The following is a 23,382-nucleotide window of genomic DNA, read 5'->3' on the forward strand; positions in this document are numbered from 1 at the left end:
CTGTTTTTTTTTAAAGTTTCCCAATCCTCCATTGATGGCCTCCCACTAGTCTTGGCCACTTTGTATGCCATTGTTTTCAATTTGATACCATCCTTTATTTCCTTAGTTAACCACGGATGGTTATCCCTTCTCTTACATTCCTTCTCATTGGGATATATGTTTATTGAGTGTTATGAAATATCTCCTTAAATGTCTGCCACTGCTCATCAACTGTCCCACACTTTAATCTATTTCCCCAGTCCACTTTAGCCTACTCTGCCTTCAAACCTTTGTAGTCTCCTTTATTTAAGCTCAGGACATTGGTTTGAGATCCAACTTTCTCACCCTCCAACTGAATTTGAAATTCAACCATGCTGTGATCACTCATTCCTAGAGGATCCTTTACTAGGAGATTGTTTATTAATCCTGTCTCATTACACAGTACCAGATATAAGATAGCCTGCTCCCTGGTTGGTTCCGCAACGTACTGTTCAAGGAAACTATCCCGGATACACTCTGTGAACTCTTCCTCAAGGTTACCCTGGCCAATTTGATTGGTCCAATCACTATGAAGATTAAAATCGCCCATGATTATTGCCGTTCCTTTTTTACAAGCCTCCATTATTTCTTGATTTATACTTCGTCCAACAGTGTAGCTACTGTTAGGGGGCCTCAAGACTACGCCCACCAGCGACTTCTTCCCATTATTTCTTATCTCCACCCAAACTGGTTCAACATCTTGATCTTGTGAGCCAATATCCACCTCCTTTTCCTTTCTGTCTGTCCTTCCGAATTGTCAAATACCCCTGAATATTTAGTTCCCAGTCCTGGTCACCTTGCAACCACGTCTCTGTAATGGCTATCAGATCATACCCATTTGTATCTATTTGTGCCATCAACTCATCTGTTTTGTTATGAATGTTGCGTACATTCAGATAAAGAGCTTTTAATGTTATTTTTTTAACTACTTTTCTCTGTTTTGACCCCACTTTCTGATACACTCCTATTTTTATACATTCTGTCGCTTCATATCACACTCTGGTTATCATTTCCCGCAGTGCTACCCTGCGCTATTGCCTTCTCTTTTCTCTTTGACTTTTTAAATTTCCGCTAACTTGAACCTCCCACCCCACACACAACCAACACATGGAAACACACACACACAACCAACACATGGAAACACACACACACAACCAACACATGGAAACACACACACACAACCAACACATGGAAACACACACACACACACAACCAACACATGGAAACACACACACACAACCAACACAGGGAAACACACACACACAACCAACATGTGGAAATACACATTCACAACCAACACACACACACACAACTAATACATGGAAACACATACACACAACTAACACAGGGACACACACACACAACCAACACATGGAAACACACACATAAAACTAACACACACACACAACTAACACATGGACATACACACACAACTAACACATGGACATACACACACAGCTAACACATGGACATACACACACTAACACCAAACACATACACACACAAACAAACACATGGACAAATACATACACACACACACAACTAACACATGGACATACACACACAACTAACACATGGACATACACACACAACTAACACATGGACATACACACACACAAACATGAGCAACACATGGACACACACACACACACACACACACACACACACACACAACTAACACACAAACATGAGCAACAATGGAAATACATACACACACTCAAACAGCATCTGGAAACACAAGCAACATATAGGGATATAGTTGCCAGACTGGGCTTGTGGCATGTGGTGAGAGATCCAACACGAGGGAAAAAACCTACTTGACCTCATCGTCACCAATCTACCCGTCGCTGATGCATCTATCCATGACAGCATTGGTAGCAGCGACCACCACGCAGTCCTTGTGGAGACGAAGACCCACCTTCACATTGAGGACACGCTCCATCGTGTTGTGTGATACTACCACCGTGCTAAATGGGATAGATTCAGAACAGATCTCGCAGTTCAAACTGGGCATCAATGAGACACCGAGGGCCATCAGAAGCAACAGAATCGTATTCCACCACAATCTGTAATCTCATGACCCGGCATATCCCTCACTCTACCATTACCATCAAGCCAGGCGACCCTGCTTCAATGAGGAGTGTAGAAGAGCATGACAGAAGCAGCACCAGGCATACCTAAAAATGAGGCACTAATCTGGGGAAGCTACAAAACAGGACTACATGCATGCTAAACAGCAGAAACAGCATGCTATTGACAGAGCGAAGCGATCCCATAACTAACGAATCAGATCAAGCTCTGTAATCCTGCCACATCCAGTCATGAATGGTGCTGGACAATGAAACAACTGACGGGAGGAGGAGGTTCCATGAATATCCCCATCCTCAATGATGACAGAGCACAGCATGCGAGTGCAAAAGACAAGGCTGATGCGTTTTCAACCATCTTCAGTTAGAAGTGCCGAGTGGACGATCCAAATCGGCCTCCTCCTGAGCTCCCCACCAGAAGCCAGACTTCAGCCAACTTGATTCACTCCATGTGAAATCAAGAAACGACTGAGCGCACTGGATACAGCAAAGGCTTTGGGCCCCGACAACATCCCGGCTGTCGTGCTGAAGACTTGTGCTCCAGAGCTGGCCATGTCTCCAACCAAGCTGTTCCAGAACAGCTACAACACTGGCATCTATCCGACAATGTGGAAAACTGCCCAGGTAGGTCCTGTCCACAAAAAGCAGGACAAATCCAATCTGGTCAATTACCACCCCATCAGTCTACTCTCAATCATCAGCAATGTGACAGAACATGTTGTTGACAGTGCTATCAAGCGGCACTTACCAATAACCTGCTCACCGATGCTCAGTTTGGGTTCCACCAGCACAATTTGGCTCCAAACAACCTTGGTCCAAACATGGACAAAAGAGCTGAATTCTAGTAGTGAAGTGAGAGTGACTGCCCTTGACATCAAGGCAGCATTTGACCGAGAGTGACATCAAGGAGCCCTAGTAAAACTGAAGTCAATGGGAATCAGGGGTAAAACTCTCCACTGGCTGGAGTCATACCTAACACAAAGGAAGATGGTTGTGGTGCTTTGAGCTCAATCATCCCAGCCCCAGGACATCGCTGCAGGAGTTCCTCAGGGCAGTGTCCTAGGCCCAGCCATCTTCAGCTGCTTCATCAATGGCCTTCCCTCCATCATAAGGTCAGAAGTGGGGATGTTTGCTCATGACTGCACAGTGTTCAGTGCCATCCTCAGATAACGAACAAGTTCGTGCCTGCATGCCGCAAGACCAGGACAACATTTAGGCTTGTGCTGATAAGTGGCAAGTAACATTTGCGCCACATAAGTGCCAGGCAATGACTTTCTCCAACAAGAGAAAGTGTGACCACCTCCCCATGACATTTAATGGCATTACCATCGCCGAATCCCCACCATCAACACCATTGACCAGATACTTAACTGGACCAGCCACATAAATACCGTGGCTACAAGAGCAGGTCAGAGGCAGGGTATTTTGCGGCGAGTGTCTCACCTGAATCCCCAAAGCCTTTCCACCATCTACAAGCACAAGTCAGGAGTGTGATGGAATACTCTCCTGGATGAGTTCAGCTCCAACAACAATCAAATAGCTCGACAACATCCAGGACAAAGCAGCCCGCTTGATTGGCACCCCAACCACCTTCAACATTCACTCCCTCCACCACCGGGGCACCGTGGCTGCAGTGTGTACCATCTACTAGATGCACTACAGCAACTCTCCAAGGCTTCTTCAACAGCACTTCCCAAACTGCGACCTCTACCATCTAGAAGGACAAGGGCAGCAGGCACATGGGAGCACCATCAGCTGTAAGTTCCCCTCCAATTCACACACCATTCTGATTGAGAAATATATCGGCGTTTCTTCATCGTCGCTGGGTCAAAATCCTGGCTCTCCCTCCCTAACAGCACTGTGGGAGTATCTTCACCACACGGACCACAGTGGTTCAAGAAGGCACCACCACCTTCTCAAGGGCAATTAGGGATGGGTAATAATTGCTGGCCTTGCCAGCGATGCCCACATCCCAGGAATGAGTAAATTTTTAAAACGCTCAAACAGTGTGCAGGCAGAGAGAGACAATGGGTGACTACCACACATAAGAGGAGGTCCAGGCAGGTAGTGCAGGAGTCCCCCAAGTCCATCTCGCTCTTCAACCGGTATTCTGTTCCGAGTACTGGTGAGGGTGATGGTGCCTCTGGGGAATGCAGCCAGAGCCAAGACCATGGCACCACGGGTGGCTCAGCTGCACAGGGGGGCGGGGGGGAAGAAGAGTGGAAGAGCAATAGTGGTAGGGGATTCAATAGTAAGGGGAGCAGACAGGCGTTTCTGTGGTCGCAGACGTGACTGCAGGATGGTATGTTGCCTTCCTGGTGCCAGGGTCAAGGATGTCACTGAGCGGCTGCAAGACATTCTGGGGGGAAAGAGGGTGAACAGCCAGAGGTCATGGTCCAAATTGGTACCAATGACAAAGGTAGAAAGAGGGCTGAGCAGCTGCAGGCAGATTTTAGCGAGCGAGGAGAGATTACATAGAAGGATCTCAAAGGTAGTAATCTCCGGATTACTCCCAGTTCCACGAGCTACTGAGTACAGAAGTAGGAGGATCGAGAAGATGAATGCATGGCAGGAGAGATGGTGTCGAAGGGAGGGCTTTAGATTCCTGAGGCATTGGGACCGTTTCTGGGAGAGGTGGGATCTGAACAAGCCTGACAGTTTGCACCTCAACAGAGCCGGGACCAATATCCTCGCGAGGAGAGGGGGGGGGGGGGGGGGGGCGGAAGGGGTTGCTAGTGCTGTTGGGGAGGGTTTAAACTAGCTAGGCAGGGGGATGGGAACCTGAGAATAGATTCAGCGGGAAGAGAAGCAAAGCTGGAATTAGGCAGCAGAAGAGTAGAGAGTGAATTTGGTCAACAGGAAACAAGGGCAGGAAAATAGACAACAAGGGAGTTTGGCAGTGCTAAGTGGTATATACTTCAATGCAAGGAGGTATAGGGAATAAGGCAGATGAGCTGAGAGCACAGATAGAGACTTGAGAGTGCGATATTATAGCTATTACTGAGACATGGCTGAAACCAGCTCAACATTCCTGGTTACAGGGTTTTCAGATGGAATAGAGAGGGGGGTAAAAAGGGAGGGGAGGTCACAGTATTGATTAAAGAAACTATTACAGCTGTGAGAAAGGATGATATTTAGAGGGGTCATCAAACGAGGCCATAATAGGTTGAATTGAAGAACAAAAAAGGGGCGATCACACTGCTGGGAGTGTATTATAGACCCCCAAACAGACAGAGGGAGATAGAGGAACAAATATGTGGACAAATTGCTGCAAAGTACAGAAACTATAGAGCTGTAATAGTGAGGGATTTCAACCACCCTAATATTAACTGGGAAAAAGTAGTGTGAATGGTACAGAGGGCGGAATTCCTAAAATGCATTCAGGAGAACTTCTTTAGGCATTATGTAACAAGCCCAACAAGGGAGGGGCGATTCTGGACTTGATTTGGGGAAATGAAGCTGGGCAGGTGGAAGGGGTATCAGTGGCATTTTGGTGCTAGTGATCATAATTCAGTAAGATTTAGGGTAGTTATGGAAAAGGACAAAGATAGACCAGGGAAAAATGTTCTAAATTAGGGTAAAGCCAATTTTGCTGAGCTGTGATAGGATTTGGCCAAAGTGGACTGGAAACGGCTACTTGATGGTAAATCAGTGTCAGAGCAGTGGGAGGCATTCAAGGAGGAGATCCTGAGGGTACAGAGCAAGTATGTTCCCTTAAAAAAATAAGGGTGGGGCTAATAAATCTAGAGTCCCCTGGATGACAAGGGACATACAGGGTGGGATAAAGAAAAAAAGAGAAGCTTATGACAGATACTGAGAACTCAATACTACAGAAACTTTAAGTACAGGAGTGCAATTAAAAAAGATTATCAGGAAAGCAAAGCGAGCATGAACGAATGTTGGCTAGTAAAATCAGGGAAAGCCAAAGATATTGTATAAATACATTAAGAGCAAGAGGATAACTAAAGGAGGGGCCTATTAGAGACCATAAAGGAAATCTGTGTGTGTAGGCAGAAGACACAGCTAGGATTCTTAATGAATACTTTGCATGTGTTATCACAAAAGAGAGGGGCGATGCAGACTTTGCAATGAGGGAGGAGGAGTGTGAAATATTAGACGAGATAAACATAGTGAGAAAGGAAGCATTAAGGGACTTAGCAGCTTTGAAAGTGGATAAATGCCCAGGCCAGGATGAAATGTATCCCAGGCTGTTAAGAGAAGCAAGAGAGGAAATAGCAGAGGCTCTGACCATCATTTTCCAATCCTCTCTGGCTACAGGTGTGGTGCCAGAGAACTGGAGGACTGCTAATGTTGTACTTTTGTTTAAAAAGGGAGAAAGGGATAGACTGAGTAGTTACAGGCCAGTCAGCCTAATCTCAGTGTTGGGAAAATTATTGGAAAAAATCCTGAGGTACAGGATAAATCTTCATTTGGAAAGACATGGATTAATCAAGGACAGTCAGCATGGATTTGTTAACATAGAAAACATAGAAAATAGTTGCAGGAGTAGGCCATTCGGCCCTTCGAGCCTGCACCACCATTCAATATGATCGTGGCTGATCATGCAACTTCAGTACCCCATTCCTGCTTTCTCTCCATACCCCTTGATCCCTTTAGCCGTAAGGGCCACATCTAACTCCCTTTTGAATATATCTAACTAACTGGCCTCAACAACTTTCTGTGGTAGAGAATTCCACAGGTTCACAATTCTCTGAGTGAAGAAGTTTCTCCTCATCTCGGTCCGAAATGGCTTACCCCTTCCCTTAGACTGTGACCCCTGGTTCTGGACTTCCCCAACATCGGGAACATTCTTCCTGCATCTAACCTGTCCAATCCCGTCAAAATTTTATATGTTTCTATGAGATCCCCTCTCAATTCTTCTAAATTCCAGTGAATGTAAGCCTAGTCAATCCAGTCTTTCTTCATATGTCAATCCTGCCATCCCGGAATCAGTCTGGTGAACCTTCGCTGCACTCCCTCAATAGCAAGAATATCCTTCCTCAGAATAGGAGACCAAAATTGTACACAATATTCAAGGTGTGGCCTCACCAAGGCCTGTACAACTGCAGTAAGACCTCCCTACTCAAATCCTCTCGCTATGAAGGCCAACATGCCATTTGCCTTCTTCACCGCCTGCTGTACCTGCATGCCAACTTTCAATGACTAATGTACCATGACACCCAGATCTCGTTGCACCTCCCTTTTTCCTAATCTGTCACCATTCAGATAATATTCTGCCTTCCCGTTTTTGCCACCAAAGTGGATAACCTCACATTTATCTATATTATACTGCATCTGCCATGCATTTGCGCACTCACGTAACCTGTCCAAGTCACCCTGCAGCCTCTTAGCATCCTCCTCACAGCTCACAAAGCCACCCAGCTTAGTGTCATCTGCAAACTTGGGAGATATTATATTCAATTCCTTCGTCTAAATCAATATATATTGTAAATAGCTGGTGTCCCAGCACTGAGCCTTGTGGTACCCCACTAGTCACCGCCTGCTATTCTGAAATGGACCCGTTTATTCCTACTCTTTGCTTCCTACCTGCCAACCAGTTCTCTATCCATGTCAATATATTACCCCCAATACAGGTGCCTTAATTTTGCACACTCATGTCTTGTGTGGGACCTTGTCAAAAGCCTTTTGAAAGTCCAAACACACCACATCCACTGGTTCTCCCTTATCCACTCTACTGGTTACATCCTCAAAAAATTCTAGAAGATTTGTCAAGCATGATTTCCCTTTCATAAATCCATGCTGACTTGGACCGATCCTGTCACTGCTTTCCAAATGCGCTGCTATTGTATCTTTAATAATTGATTCCAACATTTTCTGCACTACTGATGTCAGGCTGACCGATCTATAATTCCCTGTTTTCTCTCTCCCTCCTTTTTTAAAAAGTGGGGTTACATTAGCTACCCTCCAATCCATAGGAACTGATCCAGAGTCTATAGAATGTTGGAAAATGACCACCAATACATCCATTATTTCTAGGGCCACTGTCTTAAGTACTCTGGGATGCAGACTATCAGGCCCTGGGGATTTATCGGCCTTCAATCCCATCAATTTCCCTAACACAATTTCCTGACTTATAAGGACTTCCTTCAGTTCCTCCTTCTCGCTAGACCCTTGGTCCCCTAGTATTTCTGGAAGGTTATTTGTGTCTTCCTTAGTGAACAGAACCAAAGTATTTGTTCAATTGGTCTGCCATCTCTTTGTTCCCATTATAAATTCACCTGATTCTGACTGCAAGGGAGCTAACATTTGTCTTCACTAATCTTTTTCTCTTCACAGTAGAAATAACAGGATAGTTCAGATGAATATGTGGCTTGAGGAATGGTGCAAGACGGAGGGATTCAAATTCCTGGGACATTGGAACCGGTTCTGGGGAGGTGGGACAGTTACAAACCAGATGGTCTGCACCTGGGCAGGACCGGAACTGATGTCCTAGGCGGAGTGTTTGCTAGTGCTGTTGGGGAGGGTTTAAACTAATATGGCAGGGGGATGGGAATCTCTGCAGGGAGGCAGAGGGAAGTAAAAAGGGGGCAGAAGCAAAAGATAGGAAGGAGAAAAGTAAGTGGAGGGCAGAGAAATCAAGGGCAAAAATCAAAAAGGGCCACATTACAACATAATTCTAAAAGGACAATGAGTGCTAAAAAAACAAGCCTCAAGGCTCTGAGTCTCAACGCGAGGAGCATTCGTAATAAGGTGGATGAATTAACTGCACAGATAGCTGTTAACGGATTTGATGCAATTGGGATTACAGAGATATGGCTCCAGGGTGACCAAAGCTGGCAACTCAACATCCGGGGTATTCAATATTCAGGAAGGATAGACAGAAAGGAAAAGGAGTTGCGGTAGCGTTACTGGTTAAAGAGGAGATTAACGCAATAGTTAGGAAGGGCATTAGCTTGGATAATGTGGAATCTATATGGGTTGAGCTACGAAACACCGAAGGGCAGAAAACATGAGTGGGAGTTGTGTACCGACCACCAAACAGTAATAGCGAGGTTGGGGATGGCTTCAAACAGGAAATTAGGGATGCGTGCAATAAAGGTACAGCAGTTATCATGGGTGACTTTAATCTACATATAGATTGGGCTAACCAAACTGGTAGCAATATGGTGGAGGAGGATTTCCTGGAGTGTATAAGGGATGCTTTTCTAGACCAATATGTCGAGGAACCAACTAGAGAGCAGGCCATCCTAGACTGGGTCTTGTGTAATGAGAGAAGATTAATTAGCAGTCTTGTCATGTGAGGCCCTTTGGGGAAGAGTGACCATAACATGGTAGAATTCTTCATTAAGATGGAGAGTGACACGGTTAATTAAGAGACTAGGGTCCTGAACTTAAAGAAAGGTAACTTCGATGGTATGAGACGTGAATTGGCTAGGATAGACTGGCGAATGATACTTAAAGGGTTGACGATAGATAGGCAATGGCAGACATTTAAAGATCACATGGATGAACTACAACAATTGTACATCCCTGTCTGGCATAAAAATGAAACGGGGAAGGTGGCTCAACCGTGGCTAACAAGGGAAATTAGGGATAGTGTTAAATCCAAGGAAGAGACATATAAATTGTCCAGAAAAAGCAGCAAACCCGAGGACTGGGAGAAATTTAGAACTCAGCAGACTAAGGGTTTAATTAGGAGGGGGAAAATAGAGTATGCGAGTAAGCTTGCAGGGAGCATAAAAACTGACTGCAAAAGCTTCAATAGATATGTGAAGAGAAAAAGATTAGTAAAGACTAATGTAGGTCCCTTGCAGTCAGAATCAGGTGATTACATAATGGGGAATAAGGAAATGGCAGACCAATTGAACAAATACTTTGGTTCTGTCTTCACTAAGGAAGACACAAATAAGCTCCTGAAAATACATGGGGATCGAGGGTCGAGTGAGAAGGAGAAACTGAAGGAAATCCTTATTAATCAGGAAATGGTGTTAGGGAAATTGGTGGGATTGAAGGCCAATAAATTCCCAATAAATCTGCATTAAGGAAGTGGCCCTAGAAATAGTGGATGCATAGGTGGTCATTTTCCAACATTTCATGGACTCTGGATCAGTTCCTATGGATTGGAGGGTAGCTAATGTAACCCCACTTTTTAAAAAAGGAGGGAGAGAGAAAGCGGATAATTATAGACCGGTTAGCCTGACATCAGTGGTGGGTAAAATGTTGGAATCAATTATTAAAGATGTAATAGCAGCGCATTTGGAAAGCAGTGACAGGATCGGTCCAAGTCAGCATGGATTTATGAAAGGGAAATCACGCTTGACAAATCTTCGAGAATTTTTTGAGGATGTAACTAGTAGAGTGGATATGGTAGAACCAGTGGATGTGGTGTATTTGGACTTTCAAAAGGCTTTTGACAAGGTCCCACACAAGAAATTAGTGTGCAAAATTAAGGCACATGGGATTGGGGGTAATGTATTGACGTGGATAGAGAACTGGTTGGTAGACAGGAAGCAAACAGTGGGAATAAACGGGTCCTTTTCAGAATGGCAGGCAGTGACTAGTGGGGTACCGCAAGGTTCAGTGCTGGGACCCCAGCTATTTACAATATATATTAATGATTTAAACAAAGGAATTGAATGTAATATCTCCAAGTTTGCAGATGACACTAAGCTGGGTGAGTTGTGAGGAGGATGCTAAGAGGCTGCACGGTGACTTGGACAGGTTAGGTAGTGGGCAAATGCATGGCAGATGCGGTATAATGTGGATAAGTGTGAGGTTATCCACTTTGGTGGCAAAAACGGGAAGGCAGATTATTATCTGAATGGTGACAGATTAGGAAAAGGGGAGGTGCAACGAGACCTGGGTGTCATGGTGCATAAGTCATTGAAAGTTGGCATGCAGGTACAGCAGGCAGTTAAGAAAGCAAATGGCATGTTGGCCTTTCTAGCTAGAGAATTTGAGTATAGAAGCAGGGAGGTCTTGCTGCAGTTGTACAGGGCCTTGGTGAGACCAACTTTGAGTATTGTGTGCAGTTTTGGTCTCCTAATCTGAGGAAAGACATTCTTGCTGTTGAGGGAGTGCAGCGAAGGTTCACCAGACTGATTCCCAGGATGTCAGGATTGACATATGAAGAAAGACTGGATCGACTAGACTTATATTCACTGGAATTTAGAAGAATGAGAGGGAATCTCATAGAAGTATATAAAATTCTGACGAGATTGGACAGGTTAGATGCAGGAAGAATGTTCCCGATGTTGGGGAAGTCCAGAACCGGGGTCACAGTCTAAGGATAAGGTGTAAGCCATATAGGACCGAGATGAGGAGAAACTTTTTCACCCAGAGAATTGTGAACCTATGGAATTCTCTACCACAGAAAGTTGTTGAGTCCAGTTCATTGGATATATTCAAAAGGGAGTTAGATGTGGCCCTTACGGCTAAAGGGATCAGGGGGTATGGAGAGAAGGCAGGAATGGGGTACTGAAGTTGCATGATCAGCCATGATCATATTGAATGGTGGTCAGTCTCAAAGGGCCGAATGGCTTGCTCATGCACCTATTTTCTATGTTTGTACAAGAGCAGGGAGGTTATGCTTAAACTGTATAAAACACTGGTTATGCCACAGCTGGAGTACTGTGTGCAGTTCTGGTCACCACATTTCAGGAAAGATGTGTTTGCATTGGAAAGGGTGCAGAGGAAATTTACAAGAATGTTGCCTGGACTGGAGAATTTTGGCAATGAGGAAAGATTAGAGATGCTGGGTTTGTATTCTTTGGAACAGAGGAGGCTGAGGGGAGACCTGATTGAGATGTATAAAATTATGAGGGACCTAGATAGAGTGGATAGGAAGGACCTGTTTCCCTTGGTAGAGGCGTCAACAACCAGGGGGCATAGATTTAAAGTAACTGATAGGAAGTTTAGAGGAGATATGAGAGGAAATGTCTTCACCCAGAGGGTTGTGGGGGTCTGGAACTCATGGCCTGAAAGGGTGGTACAGGCAGAAAGCATCACCACATTTAAAAAGTACTTGGATGTGCACCTGAAGTGCCGTAACCTACAGGGCTACGGATCTAGAGCTGTAAAGTGGGATTAGGCTGGATAGCTCTTGGTCGGCCGGCGCGGACATGATGGGCTGAAATGGCCTCCTTCCGTGCTGTAAATTTCTATAATTCTATGTAACACAAATAACACATGGAAACAGAGTACCACACAAGCACAAGCAAGGCATGGAATCACAGACACACACAGACCATTATTAACGAGTAAATCGGACAGCAGCTTCCAGCAACCACATGCGCAGTTAAACACAGAAATCAGGAAGTTTCTTTCCGAGTTGCCGTGCTCCTCCACAAGCTTTGCTAGAACAGTGTCTCGCTGAGAGACGCAGCATTGAAACACATGATGGGTGTGAAGCTGCTGAATTTACCCACTAGGTACCCACTAAACACGTCAGAGAAAGTTAGTGATTGTCAATTCCAGTTTAAGTATCAGTTTAACAGCATGATAAATTTTAATTACTGCCAAACAACCTCTGGTGCTGAAAATTAAGTTTTACAAGTGTGGAGTCTCATCTCTTCAGATTGGTGAGAGAACCCACCAGAGGGAAAAACCTACTTGACCTCGTCCTCACCAATCTACCTGTCGCAGATGCATCTGTCCACGACAGCATTGGTAGCAGTGATCACCGCACAGTCCTCGTGGAGACGAAGTCCCGTCTTCACACTGAGGACACCCTCCATCATGTTGTGTGACACTACCACCGTGTTAAATGGGATAGATTGAGAACAGATCTAGCAGCTCAAAACTCGGCATCCATGAGGCGCTGTGGGCCATCAGCAGCAGCAAAATTGTATTCCACCATCTGTAATCTCATATTCCTCACTCTACCATTACCTTCAAGCCAGGGGACCAACCCTGGTTCAATGAGTGCAGAAGAGCATGCCAGGAGCAGTACCAGGTGTACCTAAAATGAGGTAGCAACCTGGGGAAGTTGTAATACCGGACTGCACGCATGCTATAAACAGAGCTAAGCGATCACACAATCAAAGGATCAGATCAAAGCTCTGCAGTCCTGCCATATCCAGTATTGAATGGTAGTGGACAATTAAACAACTAACGGGAGGAGGCTCCATGAATATCCCCATTCTCAATAATGGCGGAGCCCAGCACACAAGTGTGTAGATAAGGCTGAAGCATTTTTAACCTTCTTCAGCCAGAAGTACTGAGTGAATGATCCATATCGGCCTGCTCCTGAGATCCCCACCATCACAGAAGCCAGTCTTCAGCCAATTCGATTCACTCCATGTGATATCAAGAAAAGGCTGAGCGCACTGGATACAGCAAAGGCTATGGGCCCCCAAAACATCCCAGCTGTCATGCTGAAGACTTGTGCTCCAGAACTAGCTGCTCCTCTAGCTAAGCTGTTCCAGTATAGCTGCAACACTGGCATCTACCCGACAATGTGGAAAAGTGCACAGGTATGTCCTGTCCACAAAAAGCAGTACAAATCCAATCTGGCCAAATACCGCTCATCAGTCAACTCTCAATTATCAGCAAAGTGATGGAAGGTGTCGCCGACAGTGCTATCAAGCGGCACTTACTCACCAATAACCTGCTCACTGATGCTCAGTTTGGGTTCTGCCAGAACCACTCGGCTCCTGGCCTCATTACAGCCTTGGTCTAAACATGGACAAAAGAGCTGAATTCCAGAGGTGAGGTGAGAGTGACTGCCCTTGACATCAAGGAGCCCTGGTAAAACTGAAGTCAATGGGAATCAGGGGGAAACTCTCCACTGGCTGGAGTCATACCGAGCACAAAGGAAGATGGTTGTGGTTGTTGGAGGCCAATCATCACAGCCCCAGGACATCGCTGCAGGAGTTCCTCAGGGCAGTGTCCTAGGCCCAACCATCTCCAGTTCCTTCATCAATGACCTTCCCTCCATCATAAGGTCAGAAATGGGAATGTTCGCTGATGATTGCACAGTGTTCAGTTCCATTCATAACTCCTCAGATAATGAAGCAGTCCATGCCCACATGCAGCAAGACCTGGACAACATTCAGGCTCGGGCTGATAAGTGGCAAGTAACATTTGCACCACATAAGTGCCGGGCAATGACCATCTCCAACAAGCGAGATGTAACCCCTCCCCTTGACATTCAACGGCATTACCATCACTGAATCCCCCACCATCACTGAATCCCCCACCATCAAAGACCTGGGGGTCCACCATCTACAAGGCACAAGTCAGGAGTGTGATGGAATACTCTCCAATTACCTCGATGACTGTAGCTCCAACTACACTCAAGAAGTTCGACACCATCCGGGACAAAGCAGCCTGCTTGATTGGCATCCCATCTACCACCTTCAACATTCACTCTCTCTACCACCGGCGCACCGTGGCTGCAGTGTGTACTATCTACGAGCCTGTAGTTGCTGAGTTGATCCTTACACACTTTTTTGAACAAGGATGTAACATTTGCAATTCTCCAGTCCTTTGACACCACCCCCATATCCAAGGAGGATTGGACAATTATGGCCAGTACCTCCGCAAATTTCCACCATTACTTCCCTCAGCATTGTGGGATGTATCCCATTTGGTCCAGGTGACTTATCTACTTTAAGTACAGCCAGCCTCTCTCGTACCTCCTCTTCATCAATTTTAATCCCATCCAGTATCTAAACTATCGCCTCTTTCATTATGGCTTTGGCAGCAGCTTCTTCCTTGGTGAAGACAGATGCAAAGTACTCATTTAGTACCTCAGCCATGCCCAGTGCCTCCGTGCATACGTCTCCATTTTGGTCCCTAATTGGCCCCACCCCTCCTCCTACTAATATGCCTATAGAAGACTTTTGGATTCCTCTCTGACTTACATTTACTTCCAGTTCATATCAAACCCTTCCTGCTAAACTGTGGACTGCAGTAATTTAGGTTTTCAATCCACGCTAAACATGCCTGCACTTTGAGAAGAAAATGGGCTAGCTACACAGGCTCTGGAACTACCCGAGACTCATAATCCTCTCCTGCTCACTAACACATCAAGTGGGAGGCCCGACTCACCTTAGAAGAGAAAGGAGAGACTTCAAGGAGACTTGAAGGTTTAAACTTACCCGCACGTAAACTCCGAAATCCATTTGGTACAGGATGAAAGCAATGAGGCTCCCACTGGTCATCTGGCCTGTCCGTATCAGGTACTGTCCGCAGTACAACATGATCACCTGCATCGCAAGCTGCACGTGCTGCGGAAACACAGGAAAGGCAAGTAATCAGGGAACGGAAACACAGTGAGGGACACAGCACTGCCCCTGTGTACACACAGTGAGGGACACAGCACTGCCCTTGTACACACACAGTGAGGGACACAGCACTGCCCCTGTACACACACGGGGGCCAAGTTTCGGCCTGAGTTGCTCCTGTTTTTTTGGAGCAACTGGTTTAGAATGGAGTATCTTAGAAATTGCAATTCTCGGCATTTAGTTTGCTCCAGTTCTAGTCAGTTAGAACAGTTTCAGTTTGGAACAAATTTTTTTTTTCAAAAGGGGGCGTGTCCGGCCACTTCAGCCCGTTTTGAAAGTTTAGGCAGTGAAAGTTTGGTGGGGGGGTGGGGGGGAAGGAGAGGGGAGGGGAGGGAAGGAGAGGGGAGGGGAGGGAAGGAGAGGGGAGGGAGGGAAGGAGAGGAGAGGGGAGGGAAGGAGAGGGGAGGGAGGGGAGGGAAGGAGAGGGGAGGGAAGGAGGAGAGGGAAGGGAAGGAGGAGGGAGAGGGGAGGGAGAGGGGAGGAGGGAGAGGGGAGAGGGGAGGGGGGAGAGGGGAGGGGGAGAGGGGAAGGGGAGAGGGGGAGGGGAGGGGGAGAGGGGAGGGGGAGAGGGGAGGGGGAGAGGGGAGGGAGGGGGGAGAGGGGAGGGGAGGAGGGAGAGGGGAGGGGAGGAGGGAGAGGGGAGGGGAGGAGGGAGATGGGAGGGGAGGAGGGAGAGGGGAGGGAGGGGGGAGAGAGGAGGGAGAGGGGAGGGAGGGGGGAGAGAGGAGGGAGGGGAGAGAGAGGAGGGAGGGGGGAGAGGGGAGGGAGGGGGGGAGAGGGGAGGAGGGAGGGAGGGGAGGGGAGGGAAGGAAAGGAGGAGAGGGAAGGGAAGGAGGAGGGAGAGGGGAGGGAGGGAGGAGGGAGAGGGGAGGGAGGGAGGAGGGAGAGGGGAGAGAGGGAGTGAGGAGAGAGGAGGGAGAGGGGAGGGAGGGAGGGAGGGAGAGGGAGAGGGGAGCGGAGGAGGAAGAGGGGAGGGGAGGAGGGAGAGGGGAGAGGGAGGAGAGGGAGAGAAGGAGAGGGGCGGGAGAGGGGAGGAGGCAGGAAGGGAGAAGGAGGCTGAACAGGCCGGGCCCAAGACTTCGGGCTGAATTGACAGGGAGGTGGCGTCGGGTCGGTCGCGGAGGTCGGAGGTCCGGGGGGGGGAAAGAGAGTCGCGGAGGTTGGGCGGGGAGGGGGAAGGTCAGGTCGCCGGGGGGGGGCGGAGGTTGGGTCGCCGGGGGGGGCGGAGGTCGGGGGTGGAGATCGGAGGTCAGGTCGGGTCCGGGGTTCGGGTCCAGTCCAGGGGTGGGGGGGGGGAGCGGGAGTCAAGTCTGGTCGGGTCCGGTCAGGAGGGAGCTGGCCGTGGGAGGTTAGTCTTATCCACGCAGCCCCAGTGAGGCCATTCGGCCAGGGCGAGGGGCTGCATACTTCGGGCCACTCCCACAGTTTTGGGCGCCTGGAGCTGCTGTTTTCAGCGCCGGGACCTGGCTCCGCCCCCCCCACAGCTCGTGCTGCGCTGCGCCCAGCTCCAGAGGACCTGCAGGGAGCCGGAGAATAGGTGAGTTTTTTTTAGGCGCACTTTGTGGCGCGAAAAACGGACGTCCAGGTCCAGGCTGCGCCGTTCTAGGTGCAGCCCGAAACTTGGGCCCAGAGTCAGGGACACAGCACTGCCCCTGTACACATACAGTGAGGGACACAGCACTGCCCCTGTACACACAGTGAGACACTGCACTGCCCCTGTACACATACAGTGAGGGACACAGCACTGCCCCTGTACACACAGTGAGACACAGCACTGCCCCTGTACACACAGTGAGGGACACAGCACTGCCCCTGTACATTACATACCACAGTCTGTCTGATTTTCTGGGGGCTGCCTGTGTTGTGCAGTCTCATACTGCCTGATAATATGGAAATATAAAGAGGTGGTTCGATATTCAGAGCAGAGGTGACGGTGAGCTGGGAGATGTCCCAATGCTGGGAATGACTGAGAGCTGGGAGATGTCCCAATGCTGGGAATGACTGTGAGCTAGGAGATATCCCAATGCTGGGAATGACTGAGAGCTGGGAGATGTCCCAATGTCGGGAATGACTGAGAGCTGGGAGATGTCCCAATGTTGGGAATGACTGTGAGCGAGGAGATATCCCAATGCTGGGAATGACTGAGAGCTGGGAGATGTCCCAATGCTGGGAATGACTGAGAGATGGGAGATGTCCCAATGCTGGGAATGACTGTGAGCTAGGAGATGTCCCAATGTTGGGGCGTACATGGGGAGAGATTGCCGGGTTAACCTACCCTGTGATACAGTAGATACACAGCTGTGACAATGTCACGTTTGGTTTTGAGTTGGTGCGTTTCCTGCAGTTTCTGCTCATACAGTTCCGACTCCTCGTCCTCAGTCCCAAAACTCCGGACCGTCCTTATCGAGGAGACGATCTCCCCGGCCAGATGGTTTGACTTGGCGATGGAATCCTGCACCTCCAGCACCAGTTTCTGTCCCAAAACAAAACACAATCTTCAATCACCGTAGAGTTTCTTGGAGAAATAGTGCAGAGTAAAAGGAGAATGAATTTCAATATAGATATGTGTGAGGTGTTACATTGTGTTAGGGGGAATAAGGAGGCCACACACTGCTTAGAAACTGTGGCCTAGAAATTTGATTCAGCCCACAAACGGGCGGTGCCACCGCAGGCCAAGGTTAATGCTCACCCACAGGAGCACATGCGACACCGGTATTTTGGTGCTGCCTGCTGATTTACATGAGCGGAGAGCAGAAATCACATCAGCAGGAGGCCGAAGGTCACGTCTAAAGGATCGGCACGGTGCACTTGGAAAGTCAGCCATTAACAGTGAGAGACGGGGGCAGTGATGTCAATAAACCGTTGCACGAGAAATCAATTTTTTTTTAAAAAGGGAAACATGCACCTCTTAGTCACCAGTTTACTGGTGTAAATCGTGCAGAAGTGAGTTCAATTAAATCTTTCACAACAGACTTTTGAAAAATGCTTGGTGAGAATATGGTGTTAAATTTTCCTTAATTCTTGGCCTTTAAAAATAGATTTCAAAACTTTGCATATTATTTTACCAGTTCCAAAACTAGAAAACCCAATGCATAAAATGTAAGTATTTTTTTCCTGGGATTCTTACAACTGTTGTACAATATAGCTTATTTTAAAAGTATTTACCACCTGTAATGTTTGACTGACTGGAAGGAGATTTGATGCGTCTCACTGGAAGCACTTTTCACTTCAAGTACATAGTCTGAGCTCTCCATAGTTACCACGGCAGCCGTTTACTATACGGTTTATAGCTCACCACTGCTTTCTCCCGGCTCAACATGCTGTCAGCAGCTGCACGCACGGGCCTGCTTTGGAGAGGGCGGTACGAGGAGCAGTGATGTCCAAAATGGCAAAGCGTGCATCAATTCGGAGTTGCACGCCAATTGCCCTCATGCTCCTGGTAATTAAAATACTTGCGGAGCACAGACAACGGCAGCACTGCTAACCTGCCCAATATGGCGGCCGCTGCGTTTCACACTGGAAGCGAGGCGGCCACCATTTTCTCTTCCAAACCAGCCTTAACGGCCGCGCTAAAGGTTCGAATTTCTAGGCCAAGGGCTGGATTTTTGGCTTCACTGATTTCAGGGCGTTAATGACGGCAGGGCGGTCCCAATACCGCCTGAAAAACGTTTATGGCCTCAACTGGAAATTGCGCCAAAAAATGAGGATCCATGATCGGGGGCCCTAAATCAGGCCTTACACAACTAACTTTTTGCGCCCAAGCCAAAAATCGTGGCGTTAAGAAAGGTATGTAAATGGAACACGCGACTGATGTGTCTACATTGCGCCATAATATGAAGTGGCCTCGCCCCTTTACATGTATACGTCCAATGCCAGCTTCCTGATATCACCCTGCCGCCTCCCCTGCTTGTAGATGACCAGCAACAAGCGCGACAGCCCTCAAGGGAGCCATCTACATCTGGCCATGGTGGAGATGATGAGGCATACGAAGACAGTGTTATGCTTGAGCCTTAGAGCCCACCAGTTGCCCCGTCTAGCCACACTACATCTGGGGACGAGGACGATTTCCCGGGGTTTCAGTACTCGGAAGCTCCTGGCCACAATCACCACAGCAACGCGGTCTAGGAGGGGAATATCGGAGGCCAGCTCTCCAGAGGGCGAGTCGGCACAGTAAGCCTGTGAGCCGGAAGAACAGGCAGACATGGACCTGGACTTGGTGGCAATGTCCAGGGCTAAGACAGCGATGCACCGTGAGCACATGGGTGCATTAGGTAGGATCGAGCAGGTGGCCTCCAGCAGCGTTCCAGAGTGTGTGGCACATGCCATCGATCACATCCCAGGCACAAGCAACGCTACAGCTTGGTGATGTGATGCGGTCACTGACTGGTTCCATCTCCTCTGTCTTCCCCACTGTTCATAGGGAAGGGATGATGCTGAAGCAGGCCAACAAGTTATGGAGACACATCGTACTCCGGATACTGAAGCCCAGCCCCATTGGAGTGTCAGTGGCTCCCAGGAAATGGAAGGTGTTGTCCTTCCTTAGGATGACAGCATTCCGGTTCCCACCACTGACTCTCCAGCCATACACCATACACGGTCCGCACCCGAGCCACCAGAGGCTGCTTCTGCCGCTGCTGAGATGCAGCAGTCCGCAGCCGGGCCTTTCAGGCCCAGAGCTGGTCCAGGGCGTCGTCATACGCCGTCTACACTATCTGTCCCCCTAACATCCTCAAGCAGTCTTGCTGTAGGCACTGAGGCCTCATTGATGAGGAGCAGCAGGCGTGGGAGGGGAATGAAGGAAAGGGGAGGGTTGGAAATCTATGGGCAAGTCCCATTAAGGGGTCGCATGACCATGTGCAAATGCGGTCCCATATAATGAGTGCACCTGTACATAGTTATTCTATAATAATGCACTTGTACCTGAGTAACTTGCAGCAGGACGCTGTTTATTGTATCGTTTTATTTTAATGGTTTGTAGTATCGTTTTCGTTTGCTGTTTTATAGTTTATTTTGAAATTGCTTGTTAATTGATTTGTTGTGTTTGTTTGGGGGGTATTCTTTGATACTTTTGTTCACAAAACTGTAACAGAGAAACATAAAAACATAGAAAACAGGTGTAGGAGTAGGCCCTTCGAGCCTGCACCGCCATTCAATATGATCGTGGCTGATCATGCAACTTCAGTACCCCATTCCTGCTTTCTCTCCATACCCCTTGATCCCTTTAGCCGTAAGGGCCACATCTAACTCCCTTTTGAATATATCTAACATCTAACGAACTGGCCTCAACAACTTTCTGTGGTAGAGAATTCCACAGGTTCACAATTCTGAGTGAAGAAGTTTCTCCTCATCTCGGTCCTAAATGGCTTACCCCTTACCCTTAGACTGTGACCCCTGGTTCTGGACTTCCGCAATATCGGGAACATTCTTCCTGCATTGAACCTGTCCAATCCCGTCAGAATTTTATATGTTTCTATGAGATCCCCTCTCATTCTTCTAAATTCCGTGAATGTAAGCCTAGTCGATCCAGTCTTTCTTCATATGTCAGTCCTGCCATCCCGGGAATCAGTCTGGTGAGCCTTCGCTGCACTCCCTCAATAGCAAGAATGTCCTTCCTCAGATTGGGAGACCAAAACCGTACACAATATTCAAGATGTGGCCTCACCAAGGCCCTGTAGAACTGCAATAAGACCTCCCCTGCTCCTATACTCAAATCCTCTCGCTATGAAGTTCAACATGCCATTTGCCTTCTTAACCGCCTGCTGTACCTGCATGCCAAACTTCAATGACTGATGTACCATGACATCCAGGTCTCGTTGCACCTCCCCTTTTCCTAATCTGTTACCATTCAGATAATATTCTGCCTTCCTGTTTTTGCCACCAAAGTGGATAACCTCACATTTATCTACATTATACCACATCTGCCATGCATTTGCCCACTTACCTAACCCGTCCAAGTCACTCTGCAGCCTCTGAGCCTTTGCCGTTGTTGTCTTGTGTATCATTGCGAAGCTGAGCATAGATGTGCCTTTATGGTGGCACAAAGCATGACCAGTAATAGATGCATCCCTCAGCTTCCTCCATTCAAGCAAACCTGTCTATTATTAGCTGGTGACGTGCAGCTCCTGCTCCCGCAGCATCTGCATGCTGCCTCCACTGTGGATGGTGTGGCTGTGTAATCGGTGCCTCTCCAGGTTTGTCTTCATCGTCCCCCTCCTCCCGAGGTGGGCCTGCAATCCCCATTGGCAATGCCTGGCCCCTGATGATGGCCAAGTTATGCAGCATGCCGCACACCACAATGGATTCAGATACCTGTTGAGGGAAGTATTGAAGGCTACCTCCAGAGCGGTCCAGGCATCGGTCTGCCTGTAGGAGATGGCATATCTCTGTCAACACTTCCTTTCGAAAGCACAGCCTTCTGACACACTGCTCCTCAGAGAGCTGGAGGTCTGAGCATTGGTGCCTGTAAACCCGTGGGGGGTAAGCCCTCCTCCCCAGACGTCTTCGGCCTCTCCTCATCCATGGGCCGACATGGCCAGCCATCATTCTTTTAGTTTGCTGCCGCCTGGCAATGGCAACCAGCATGATATGCTGGCGAAATAGTGATATCCCCATTAAATTCTCTCACTGACATTGTAAGGACAGATAAAACTGCCATTTGCAAGTCTTTGAGATTCACGCAGCGTACTGTGCCCAACCCTTGCAGTCAATGTGAGCTGCAAGGTAGGATCCTGCTCCCTGCATTAAATACGCTGCCAATACCGCCTGCTGCACCCTTGGAATGCCTGTTTTTTCAGGCGTTTCCTGGGGCAGACGGTAAATAAGGCATTAGGGCTGAATTTTTCATCCGGGCGCTAGCGGAGCGTTGCACGACGATTAAAGTCATGATCTCACTGAAACTAGAGGGCGGGGCGGTAAGTTTTGCACCACCGCAAAACAGGAGCCCAATTTACCGGTCAGGCGCTAAAAGCTGAACGCCTGGCGTTACATCCAAAAACACCATTTACCGCCCCTCCGGGGTGCAAACAGGCACAAGCAAAGCAAAAATCCAGCCTCAAGTGTCTAAATGGGCTAGAGGATAAAAGGGATCTGGGGGTACAGATTCATAAATCGCTAAAAGTAACGACAAAAAGCAAACCAAGCACTGGGGTTCATTTCTGGAGGGATAGAATTGAAATACCGAGAAGTATGTTAAACTTGTATTGAACCTTGGTTAGACCACACTTGGAGTACTGGACTCCATATTATAAAAAGGATATAGAGGCACTGGAGAAGGTACGAGAACTGAGAGGTTATAGCTATCAGGAAAGAAGCTGGGGCTCTTTTCTCTAGAACAGAGAAGGCTGAGGGGTGACCTGATAGAGGTCTTTAAAATTATGAAGGGTTTGATCAGGGGAGACAGAGTGAAGATGTTTCCACTTCTGGGGTATCCAAAACTGGGGGGCATAAATATAAGATAAGTTACAAATAAATCCAATAGGGAATTCAGGAGAAACTTCTTTACCCAGAGACTGGTTAAAATGTGGAACTTGGTATCACATTGAGTATTTGAGGCGATTAGCATAGATGCATTCAAAGGAAATCTAGATACGTACACGTGGGAGAAAGAAATAGGATATGGTGATAGGGTTAGATGGTATTGGGTGGGAGGCAGCTCGTGTGGAGCATAAACACTGGCATAGACCAGTGGGCCGAATGGCCTGTTTCTGTGCTGTACATTCTATGGCCCCAAGTTTCCACACGCGGCAAAACAGGTACCCCTCCGAGCTGGGCGCCCGTTTCTCGCGCCGCAAACGGCGCCTGAAAAAAAACGCACTATTCTCGAGCGCTTTGCAGCTCGATGTCGGCTTGGCGTGGCGCCCAGGGGGCGGAGCCTACCACTCGCGCCGATTTTATAAGTAGGAGGGGGCGGGTACCATTTAAATGATTTTTTTTGTGCCGGCAACCCTGCACGTGCGCGTTGGAGCGTTCGCGCACGCGCAGTGTGAAAGAAACATTGGCACTCGGCCATTTTTGTAGTTCTTTGTAGC

At 48.0% G+C, this 23,382-nt stretch overlaps 1 protein-coding gene across 2 annotated transcripts in view; it reads right to left on the reverse strand.

Moving 5' to 3' along the window:
* The window catches only part of LOC139229854 (antigen peptide transporter 2-like), a 49,560-nt gene that overhangs the window by 15,581 nt on the left and 10,597 nt on the right, over window positions 1-23,382 (reverse strand). For both annotated transcript variants that reach the window (XM_070861476.1, XM_070861475.1), the window contains exons 5-6: window positions 17,631-17,828; window positions 15,170-15,298 (exon numbers count right to left, since the gene is read on the reverse strand). In XM_070861476.1, the coding sequence (XP_070717577.1) occupies window positions 15,170-15,298; window positions 17,631-17,828 (327 nt within the window). The remainder of the gene's footprint in view (window positions 1-15,169; window positions 15,299-17,630; window positions 17,829-23,382) is intronic.

This window comes from Pristiophorus japonicus, chromosome 19 (assembly GCF_044704955.1).
Source record: "Pristiophorus japonicus isolate sPriJap1 chromosome 19, sPriJap1.hap1, whole genome shotgun sequence".
Classification (NCBI taxonomy): domain Eukaryota; kingdom Metazoa; phylum Chordata; class Chondrichthyes; family Pristiophoridae; genus Pristiophorus; species Pristiophorus japonicus.